This window comes from Centropristis striata, chromosome 1, assembly GCF_030273125.1.
Source record: "Centropristis striata isolate RG_2023a ecotype Rhode Island chromosome 1, C.striata_1.0, whole genome shotgun sequence".
Taxonomy (NCBI): Eukaryota; Metazoa; Chordata; class Actinopteri; order Perciformes; family Serranidae; genus Centropristis; species Centropristis striata.
The window spans coordinates 30,604,232-30,616,341 of NC_081517.1; the positions used below are offsets into that span (position 1 = coordinate 30,604,232).

Consider the following 12,110-nt stretch of genomic DNA (forward strand, 5'->3'; position numbering starts at 1 on the left):
CCATTAGTAGGCTTCTACTTTGTTTCGTAGCATTTACCATTGATTGCTCTTCATCCAAACAAGGAGAAGAAAAAGTTTCTTAAAGTTTAATGAGTGCTGGGAAATAAGATGCTCCAGTTTGCTGAATGCTCTAATTTAATGAAACTCATATTTTTTCATTCATGGAACTGATAGCTACTGTACCATGATAATTAAAACAGAAAACTCATTCTATTTATTATGATTAAGGATAACTTCATTTGAGTTTGCATATACACACAGTTGCTCTGGATATGAGTTGTAGAGGCGTCCTGTGGTCGCTGTAACAAGTGTGTGTCCAGCCTGGGACAGGTGTTGTTTTTATGTGCTTTTAAAGTGGACACTGAAGGCTAAAAAACTAAAGTCTTAGATACAGCACTTCACTCTTCGTCCAGCCCTGTGGAAATCTAAGAATCAGACGGGGTTTCCCCCATTTTGTCCACGTTAGATTTCACTGAGAAGCTCTGTCGCCTTCCTGAGGCCAGATAAATAAAGCATCAGGTGACCGGGGACACTGCAGTGAGACAGAAAGTCCCCTTCCGAGGTCAAACTGTTGCTGTTTGACGGACGGCCGGTTGGAAACCTGCTGCTATCTTGAGGGAAAACGCAGTGCGTGTGTGTTCGTGTTCATGTGTGTGTGTGTGTGTGTGTGTGTGAAAGAGAGAGAGTGAGAGAGTTGCTTGGACAGACGCAGTAGCAGACGTGCCCGCTCCCGTCTCTCTCTCTCTCTCTCTCTCTCTCTCTCTCTCTCTCTCTCTCTCTCCAATCACACACTCTCGGGAGCAGCGCTTTGACGCACCACGCAGAGTTGGATTATAGTATTGCGCGCTGCTCTTTCACGGGGTTTTTCGCTCCCTCACACTGCCTACACCGGCCGCCGCTGTCCGGCATTTGATATACGATCGGAATCAATATCTCTCCCCTACGGTGACCTCTGCTGAGCTTTTTATTTTTTTATTTTTTGTGGGAGAACCGAGCGCTGCCGCTGCTGCCTCATCTCCGGACGCGTGTTGTGAATTAATAACCAAGACAGCCTCACCTGGAGTGCGTGCACCAAAGTGTGTGTGAGAGTGTGTTTCTCTGGATCTGATCAAGGGAGCGAGGTGTTTCACCGGCTTTGGTCCCGAACATCTACGCACACAGACACAACACACACACACCGGGGGGATTTGGGCACCGCATGCCGAGGACATGTGGAAGTTTGCGCCGCTGTAGCGCAGCCAGAGAACCGGTCCGCCGCCTTGTCCACCTCCCCTCTGCCTGCCCAGGGGGACCAAATTCCCGGTTCACAGTCTTAACGCATTGAAACCCCCTTTAAGAAGACCCAAATGTAAATTCAGCACGAGAAATTCACAAACACACGTCTGAAAGGGGGAGGACAACGAAAAAAAGGAGGACGGCATCCCGTTGCGTGCAGAGTTTGGTGAGCTGTTTCGGGGGATTTCAGGGCTTTTATTTTTGAACGCCCCTTGTATTTTCTCTGTGTTTTGTGGGTCTCATATTGGCCACCCACTTGCCGCAGTGATGGTGGAAGCTGTGAGCCCCGTTGGCCCTGGCCGCTCCCCGGCGACTGCGCTGGGGCTGCTGGTGGCTGTTCTGGTTTCGGTGCTGTCCGGCGGAGCGGACGGCCAGCCCTGCCCGACTCAGTGCTCCTGCACTGGGACGACAGTGGACTGTCATGGCCAAGGGCTCCGCAGCGTGCCCAGGAACATACCCCGCAACACGGAGAGACTGTGAGTACCGAGGAACAGCGCAGTGTTGCTTTAGTGTGCCCAGAACTGTTTCAACACACTTCACAAGGAAAACTATAAAATAATGCATTATTTGTGTTCCAATGGTGCTGTAGAACAGGTGTGCACTGACCTTGTACTACATTTTTTTTATGGTATAGCCTTTTCTTTTTTTTTTTAAGAAGCTGTCTCCTGAAGGGAATTAAGAGTTTCCATTAACCTAATCACACTTTCTGGTATTTAAATCCACAAAAATATATCTCCACCAATGTTTTTATGATCATATAATGCTCCTCATTTTTTAGGCATTAATGTTTTGTATTTCCGTCCTTTTAACCTGCATGATGACAGGGTATAGGCTATTAGCAGGATTGCTTCCCTGGGGAGCACATCTTAATAACGCAAGGCTTTACATGTAAACCAACACGATAAAACTACACCTCAGGGTCTGTATAATGCCGCTGAATGTAAATGTAGTTTTGGCACGTAAAGTGTAAAACACTTGACTTGTTATTGCCTGTGTTTTAACGTGAGGATTGCTGATCGCGGAGCTGAAGTTAGGGGCACTGCTGTGGTCGTGTTGGTGGTTTCGCACTGTTGCATTAGCACAGCCTCCGTAGACCACATCGGTTTGTCTGGAGACCAGCAAGTTAATCAAAAACGGATTTGGACAAGTGGGCTTTAAGTTAAACAGGCCGCGTTTTATTAGTCAGAGACCCCTTGATGAAATTAAAATTTGCCCAGTGTATAGTGCAGCAAGCTCCCTGACGCTCACATGACAATTATTCTGCATTGGCCACGGCACACCAAGTTTAAACAAAAAAAGCCTTTCAGTAGCTCACCTGCTTTGTGCTTGTTTTATTAACATATCATATCTCATGTACCGACAGTTACTCGTTTCTCTGTGCAGGGACCTGAATGCAAACAACCTCACTAAAATCACCAAGGCGGATTTTGCAGGACTGAGGCATCTGCGAGTGTTGTAAGTCTCTCTTTTTTTATTTCCTCCTCTTCAGAACAGATATACTCTCACGCACAACTCGGACAAGCAGCACCTTGCAATCCCAACAACTTTTCCTCCACAAACAGGCTGCCACCACACACACGGGTTTAACTGTTTCCAGTCAGCATCACCCAGCCAGCAGCCCCGGAGCTGCCGCATGCACCACTGCGTCTGCAAGCGGCGCTTTTTTTTTATTGAGTCTGCATGTGTGTGTCTAAACAGAACAGCAGTGGCACCTGTTAATGCTGTCGTGTTAATCTGCCAGTGGAAGTGTCAGGAGGGGCTTATTTTAACCACCGGGCGAAGAGGGAAAGAGATAGCGGTCATTAGGTGTAACCGCGGAGGGAGGAATGCAGCTGGAAGGGAGGGAGGGAGGAAGGAAAGGAAACCAAAGAGTCAAGTAAGAACAGGTTTCTTACCTGGGAAGGATCCAGGTTAAGAGTGGGACAGGGATAGCCTGCTTTTTTATTTTGTGTGTGTGTGTGTGTGTGTGTGTGTGTGTGTGTGTGTGTGTGTGTGTGTGTGTGTGTGTGTGTGTGTGTGTGTGTGTGTGCGTGCGTGCGTGCGTGCGCGCGCTATCCAGCTGCTAAAAGTGAATGGCAGGGAATACACATTGTTGGAATTCCTCCAGAGATTATGTCCTTAATTGGGTGTGTGTGTGTGTGTGTGTGTGTGTGTTTGTGTGTTTGCATGTGTGTTTTTATGCGTGTGTGTGCTCCACTCTTTATTCTAGCTATTTCCTGTGTATTCTTTGTGTCTACTACACACACAATCAGAACCATTTGACTTTTAATTAGAGCTGCAGGGACTAGTAATTGAAAACAATTTATTGGGAAGTGTTTTTCGCTTTCAGCAAGAATCACACAGACAAAAAAAATAAGGGATGTACTTATTTTTTGTCATGTAGTCAGTGAAATATATTTGGGGTTTTGGCCTGTTTGTTGGTTAAAACAAAATTTTTAAATAAGTAAATACATTTTTAAGTTTGGGGGGCAAGTTTGACAACCTAATTAAGAAGCTATATCTATGACGAGATCTAGATTTATGCTGTAAAGCTAAAATCAGAAGCCGTGAGCCACCTTCACCCCGGGCCTTTAAAAGCCAAATTAGAATCTGAATCAGAAACTTTATTTAACTAATTTGAGCGTCCCTACATCCATACATAGAACAGACAACCAATAAATGAAGTCAATAAATAACTTAGAGGAAACATATTAGGGGCATGGGACGGTAGGAGGGACAAGAGCCATAAAGGAAAACATAGTAAAAAAGCATATAAAAAGCATATAAAACCAGTAGGAGGAACGACTCTAAAATAGAGGTCACTTAAACTAGGTACAGTCTGTGTTCAGAAGCCTAATAGCAGAAGGGAAAAGGACTTTTAGAGTAATGATTTGTTCTCTGTGAGGGCATAGCCGGTCACCGTGCACTGCCACGGAGGAAATGGGCCCAGCGAGGGCCAGTCAGTACTGGGGAAAGGTCCTTCAAGAGGACCCGTCAAGTTCCCCCTGTTGAAATGGACAAAAATATATAATAATTAGTGGGAAACACTGGATAAATCAGTGTATAAAGCAGCTATTGCAATGCAGATGCTGCAACGGTACATCCTGCAGCCCTACTTTTCTGTAATAATTGTTAGTTTCAGATGTAATTTTAGTGTTCAAGCTGGTTATATGTGCATGTTGTATCTGTGTATCATGAGTTTGCATCATACAGGCCATAAAAATGTGTGTGTTGTGTTGTTTGTATGTATGTGTCTGGCGGCTGGCTTGGTCAGCACAGTGCTCCCTGGGGAGTTGTGCTGGTGTAAGTGAATGAGTAGTCACAGCTATGTGGTTAGATAGAGAGTAAATTGGATGATAGATGAGTCGCTGTCCAACTGATGGGCCAGTTTTAAAGTCAATTCTGGGGCTCCATCGACCCGCCGCTGATTGTCTTCTCTCTCTCTCTCTCTCTCTTGCTGTTTCAACATTCTATCACTTTCCATCTGCCCCAATCTGTTTTTCTTCTTTTTATCCACACCCGCTGCCACCTATCTTCTCCATCTCTCCCTCCCTCTCCTCTCCAGTGTCAATCTCTTCTGCTCTCTCGTGTCCTATCTTGCTCTCCTTCACCTTCTCTTCCTCTTTACTCTCTTATCTGCGGCCCCATCCAGCCATCTTTCTCCTTTTCTTTGGCCTCTCACGGTGTCATCGCACAAATCACCCTGTCAGCTCTCACGCTCTTTGTGTGTCTCTCTATCACTCTCTTTTTTTTTCTGTTCAGTGCTCATTGTCTCACTCTCTCCTGGTGTTTCTCTTTCAGGCAGCTAATGGAGAACAAAATCACCACAATTGAGAGAGGAGCCTTCCAGGACCTGAAGGAGCTGGAGAGACTGTGAGTTACATTTTTGAACCGAAGCGGTCGCCATTTTATCCCTCAAATCAGGATGCCTATGTGAATGCATGCATACAAATGATTATTTTCATATATGTGGAAATGCACACTACAGACAGGTGACAAATGCAAGGAAAAACATATCAACGTATCAAGTATCAGAGTGAGATGCTGACCCACAAGAGCCACTTCAATACTCCAAGTTATAGATTCTCCAAGTCTGTAGAGCTCTTCTGGAGAGATGAATATCATTGTTACTTCAGATATTCCCTCATTTTGTGTTTTGATTATGGTGGTGGCATTGCATGTATCATCGTGTGACTTTGGTATTATAAAATCTTGGCCACAATCTGCTTCTAATAGTGTGATATCCGTTTTAAGGGAAGTCGGATTGTGAAATATTGCATAGAAAAGCTGAATGTAAACAGCAAAAAACTTTCTCAATTGTGCAAAGAAAAGTTTTTTTGTTTGTTTGAGGTGTTTGCTTTGTGGGGGGAAATGTCGATGCACTAAATGATATAGATTTAGGATATAGGATATAAAAACGCCTTAATCAATAACATCTGACATAGCCAACAATTAACTCACATGACTCATGAGTTGTTTTCACTAGGGTTAGGGTTAGATAATATTAGTTTATGGACAGCGTTAAACATGGCAATAACTTGCTGACACAATTGAATCAAATTTCTGAAGACTGCTCTCCATTTTTCTCTCTCATTGATGGGTTAGACAGCCAAGGTGACTGGTTTTGTTTCTGATTTCCAGCTTGAACTTCTTCTATGCCTGGCCTAAAGCTCTGCAGCCTAGTTCTTTTGCTCCAAACCAGTTGATGGAAACTCCATAATTTACATTTCTTTTTGCAACATTTCAAAGGTTTGCTTAAAATTCACTTGAACATGTCAAGGAAACACAGCTAATTTTGTGTGATCCAGTGAATTCTGCATCATTCATGGCTTTTCGATGTGTTGAAGCAGTCAGTACATTGTGTGAATTTGTCCCTGAATATAAGACACTTAACAGATTTTTGACCTATCCTATCATATCTGGATTAAAGACCAAAGATTTTACCAGGTTCCTTTTTTTTCGTTTAGCTGGGGCGAGACCTGGTGGCTTTACAGCTCATAACACAAGATTTTAATTAATTTCATACTCATCAAATTATTCAGGGACTGCCTTTCATCTATGTGTATTCATAATAGTTTAATCTGACTGGCATGTGCCTTCCAAGTTCTCAGTCCAACAGATACATTTTTGAAAGTGAGTGAGTGAACAGCTAAAGGTTGTTATGGCGTTGGCCTGGAATCAGTGGTATTCAGCGTCCAGCCCTGAGGCAGTTATGGCATAATTAAGTCTTGGTAGTGTGTGAGAGGGCAAGACAGAAGGGGGATGCGGACCCCTGACTGCTGATATGTCCATTGTGTCGACTGTCAACTTTGCTTGATGCGTGAGCTGTCCGTATATGTGTGTGTGTGTGTGTGTGTGTGTGTGTGTGTGTGTTTGTGTGTTATGTGGCCCGACTGCCAGCCAATGACACTCTGGAATGCAGCAGACTGTGACAGAGTCTGAGGAGACAAGCTTTTAATTAAAGACACATAAAAATACTTGCTGCTTACACACACATCTACAAAAACACAGACATACCTGTATACACACACAGATATCCATCTGTACACAGACATGATGTACATGCAGCACTAAATCAAATGAAGGTAGTTTATGTTTACGATAGCTGTTTTGGGTATATTCTTCAGTAGTGGTCGGGATGAAAAGGATGAAGTATACTGATTCCCCGGCTGCTCTTGTCTCGGGCGTGTCGTGCCTGGTTTTTCTCCACTCTCTGCTGCACTGTGGCGGCTCCTTGTTGACAGAGAGAGAAGCTCTGTGGACCACTATAAAGAATCTGCAAGTGTTTCTCATGCAACCAACGCTGGGTTCTGTCCAGCTAAGCAGATCTGGGAATTCCTGCCCAGGGCTGAAGAAAGAGAGGGCAATGTTTAAGTGCGTATGGTCCGGCTTTGACTACCCTATGTGCAAAGAGATGGTACATACAGTTTCTCATGTATAGATATGAGGAAAACAGGCTGTAACACACACTAACACATACAGTGTGGATGTCTGTACATCAGATAAAGTCTTACACATCTACTGTCAGACTATGCACTCTGTCTTTGTCTTGCCTCTGATGGCAATAGACACCTTTGACAGCGGCTAACTTTCTGACACAACATGGCTGTTTTTTTGTTGTCCTCACGAGGGCTTTCAACTGTAATTCAGCGTCTCTGGCGTGGCATGTTCACAAACACAAAGGTGGAGTCAGTCATCAATGCCCCCCCGCAGCCGCCGAACAATGGCACGTCTCCAGAGTCTGGAGTCTGGGGGCTCATTTCAAAGGCCTCCGTCCTCCGGGGGGCCGGAGGGGGGCCTGCTGGGCACCACTGTCCAGAGGAGAGGGCCCTAAGCTGGGCTGACGGATCCACAGTGACTGCCCCCTATGGGGGTGGAAAACGGTTCTCCTTCTCATCCTTTTTTTTTTTTTTTGCGACAGGCCCTGCAGGGCTGGGCAGGGTGGGGTCAGGTGTGGGGCAATAGCTGGTGGGTATGGAGGAGGGGTCACAGGAGGTGGAGGAGATAGGCATGTCACAACACACACATGCACACACACAAAAACATGCATGGGTATGGATACACTCATGCATGCGCATTAATTTACGCAAGGCTGCTCCGTCAGGACTGGTTTTATCTTGATTCGCCCCCCTCTTAAACCCACTCACGCCTTCATTCATTCTTTAACCTCTCCTCATGTTTTTCTTCCATACCCACCCATCTCGTTCTCTCTCTCTATTGTCCCGTGCTTATAGGAGTGTCATACATTCTTCCCTATCTCCCTGTAGATTATAAAGAATAGGAAAGAGAGGAGTTCCTGATCCTCTTATCCTCCTCTCACATGTGACTATTTTATAGCCCTTACCCAATTCAAAGTGGGTGAGATTGAAGGCGATAGCAGCCACAGATATGCATAGAGAATGAAAACAGTAATTACAGGTATTGAGACAATGATTTCGGAGAGCAGCAGTGAGAGAAAGCCTCAGATAATTAGCCTGTAATTGAGTGATCACATTGTTAAGATAATTTTAACGGTGATGAATAATGGTAACAGATTACAGGTAGTGAGACGTGTCTTTCAACTGTGATAATAAACCAGTAATGAAACCTCAAACAAAGTGATCATGTTGTAATATGTGGACAATGTGACTATCAAAAGATAACAGTAACACTGAGGCCAGAATGGAGTTCAAAGAAAAGCATTGGATTAGTGCTAAATGATTAGCTCTAAATCCTGTGAGTGATGACACTGTTCCGTCTGATCATTTCAGGGCCAAGATTCAATCTTTTTCTTTCATTTCAATTCAGCAACAGAGCCTGAAATTACCTGCACACAAAAAGGCACTTTTCACTACAACGGTTACAAGTTTCAGTATCTGAAGCAGTAATTTGGGATAGATTTTCTCCAAGTCTCTTTATGTCTGTGCAGCTGACAACATTGCTAAATTTTTAGCAGTAAAACTGTTCTGAAGTTGAAGGAAAAACTATTCTCTTGTGTAAAACGTTGGTGGACGGAGATTCACTTCACCAGCTGTGAGACAAATACACAAACTTTAGAGTATATATACGCACATACACACACTGGCCACTTTGAAGTGCTTTTGGAATAAAGACGGTTTCTCTGGGTCACAGAAATGTCCACAAGGTTTTGGATATAACTATGGTAACAGTGCTGTGTGTGTGTGCGTGTGAGAGACAGATTGTAAATTTGTATTATGGCAGCTGTGGCATCGGCGGAGTAATAATTGGTTTCTGAGGTGGTTTGTTATTTCCTTCAGAGCCAGAGTCTGCAAAGCTGAAGTACTACACACCTACACGACTTTGAGGTGTTAGGAGTGTGTGTCTGTACTTTATTTTTGTGTGGTTATGCATGCATGTTTGCCGGAATCTGTGTGTATGTGTTTACTGTGTGGTTTGTGTCCCTCTAGCATCTGTTTATGATTGCAGGGATTATCACCACGCTGCAGTGTGACATTAGCTTGTTGGAGTGACTCTCACACCTCAGACGACTGGTGGCTCGCTCTTCATTCACTTTCAGCCAGACTTTGACTAATGAATCACGCCTGTGGTTGGACTGAGGGTGTTTATGTGCATACACACACACACACACACACACACATACAAAGATGCAGTCCTTCAGATCCAAAAACAAACCACTAAATCACAAGTGGCGACTAGATTATTCATAGACCGTAGGTACTGTAGGTATCTGACCTTCCCTGTAAGCCAAGTTTACACAAGGTGTTTGATTGATAGTTGAGTAAATGTATGGTGGATTTCTCATAACAATAATGGCAGATTTTTAAAAAATAATTTACCATGACAAAGTATGAAAAAATTGTCTGGTTACAGTTTTTCAAAAAGGAAACTGTTTTTAGAAAAGAATTTCAATATAAATTCAGATGCTTTGTTTTTTTGACTGTTTGTGAGACAAAACTGGGCTTTAAAAGGTGCAGTGTGTGATTCTGGAGAAAGTCGATTGTTGAGTCTCATTCCCAGGTCATGATTATTATTTCTAAAATTAACCAAGTAGTTCCGTTTCACAAAGTTAACCATGTGTTTAAAACAGTGACCGTGCAACATTTTAACAACACAAAGTAGAGTAATCATATTTCGTAAAACATCATTCAAACTGTTGTGCATACATTTTCGGAAGATATTATGATAATTCCTTTATCAGCTCATTAGACTTGGAGCACCTTGAAGTGTAATCTTTACAAAGGTTGTTGTAACATTAATATGATTAGTAAACAAAAAAATAACACATTTACTCTGCATCCTTTGTGATGCACATGCAAAATTAAAGCATGAATAAAAATGCAGAGTACATGAAGGAATTCATACAAATGAATGAATAATTCTGCTTTCTCATGCTACTAAATAATCAGACGATTATGAGAAAAATAGTTAAGTGCATTAAAATGCAAGACACCTGAGAGGAACCAGACTGGTTCTGATCCTTCACTGTCTTTAATCCATTCTCTCTCCTAGTCTGACAGCATTGCATCTATTTTAAGAGAATGAGCTCATACCCCCGCTCTGTCCTCCTTCCTCCTCCCCACCTCCAGCACCAGTCCGTGCACTCACCCAGGGGAGGTCTAGCCCACTAACGGGTGCTCATGGCTGGGCAGGACCTGCAGGAGGAGTGGGCCCCTCCGTGGGACCACGTGGGGCTCTTAGCCGCCAGAGCCGGCGTTAACGGAAGAGGAGTGAATAATTTAGAAACATCATTTCTGCGGGATGTTAAATATTTAAGCAGCCTCTGATGTAACTGTAGAGTGTGAATGTGCGCGCATTTGCGCGGGCACGCTCATATATTTGTGCACTTGTGGGTGGAAGATGGACACAGAGGGGGTGACGTTATTTAAGGAGAGTCCTCAGCAGGTTATAGTGAAGCAAAGAGAGGTGAAAGACGAAGGTTAAGCCATTGAGAGACTTAAAGAGAGGGGTTTGGAATTTAGAATGGAGTTGGTGACATTTATGAGTAATTTATTTGAGTAAGTCTGTGGTATTTCTTTCATGTATGTTTTTGTGTAACTCATGAAAACTGTCTATGATTATGTCTATAATCACTAGGGCTATCAACAAATATAATCAATTCAAATATTTGAATAAAAAACAGACATTCAATTATGAATATTAATATTTAATTGTGTAAAAAAAAGGCTGTCTACCTCAAGCATCAATGGCTGCATTGATGAACTGACTGTTTATTAGACCACAAATTAGACAAGAATGGCTTGCTCGTGCAACCCGATGCCCCTTGCCTCCCGCCTCTGGCAGAGTAGTTTACAAGGAGGAAAGCAGAACGGAGATTTGGGTGATGTGCCTGTCAGCTAGTTTGATAATTTCGCCATGCTTTTATGCTATACATGGACAGGGTATTCATTTATTTAATGATTTTGTAATGTGTAGGTATGTCAATCTTTTAAAAGAAAAACTTCTGTTGAAATAAATAAATCTAATACAAGTAGGCTAAGTGACATAGGTTCCCTGTTTTGTTTTTTTTATATACCTGCTGCAGTAAATTTGCTTTGTTACCCTGAAGGCTCAAATATACTTGCTTTTCATTATGCAAACGTGAATGACATCACATGGTTTGGAGCGTTGGTTGTGCGCAAATTAATGCTACGCGCCCACGAGATGCAATATGCATATAACCTCTAGGAGCAGTTTAGGGTTGTATGTACTGGTATGTCTGTTCATAACGGAAAATGACGGAGCGGGGATGGTGCAGATGGCGTGTTTTGTCCACCAGTAATCAGACGCCTGAGCTGGCTAAGCAATTTTATCAATCACCTTTCATGCTGCTGATCTGAGAATTAACATAAGTTCCACCTCCTCAAGTGTTGCCATGTTTGTTTACATCACACGATGCAATTTCAGAAGCTTGATGGTTTATTTGAGCTTTTACATGGTCTGATTTATGCGGTGCTCCCTCTAGACCTTAATGAAGCAGTTGGTTGTCTATGTGTATGTGTCATTCAAAAGCAGGAATATTTGAGCCTTAATACCAAGTGCCGGCTTTGAAGCCAATTTGACACAGCAGCCAAACAGTGTTTTGGGTGCATCACATGATGCCATGAGGCCCAAAATACTTTTCCCCATAGAGTTAGACAGGGAAAGATCTGTAAATCACTATGTAATCTCTCAAAGGAATGTAGCTGAAGTTTCTATGATGGTTGGAAGATGATAAGGAGGGTATAATGATGACATATATGTATTTCATTTTTGACCTTAAAGTATGTTTTCAAATATTTGCATCCAAAGTCACGTGTCAAGCGTGTCTGAATTATGTCTCTTGTTTGCATTGGTTTGGCCTTTTATGGACAACATTTGCCAAAATGTGCCTATTTGTTCAAATAGTTCTAATCTAC

General features: G+C 43.1%; 1 protein-coding gene across 1 annotated transcript in view; it reads left to right on the forward strand.

Moving 5' to 3' along the window:
- Positions 1-846: 846 nt before the first annotated feature.
- slit2 (slit homolog 2 (Drosophila)) overlaps positions 847-12,110 on the forward strand; it is a 100,387-nt gene continuing 89,123 nt past the window's right edge. The window contains exons 1-3 of the mRNA XM_059337925.1: positions 847-1,751; positions 2,659-2,730; positions 5,056-5,127. Of these exons, the coding sequence (XP_059193908.1) occupies positions 1,543-1,751; positions 2,659-2,730; positions 5,056-5,127 (353 nt within the window). The 5' untranslated portion in view covers positions 847-1,542. The remainder of the gene's footprint in view (positions 1,752-2,658; positions 2,731-5,055; positions 5,128-12,110) is intronic.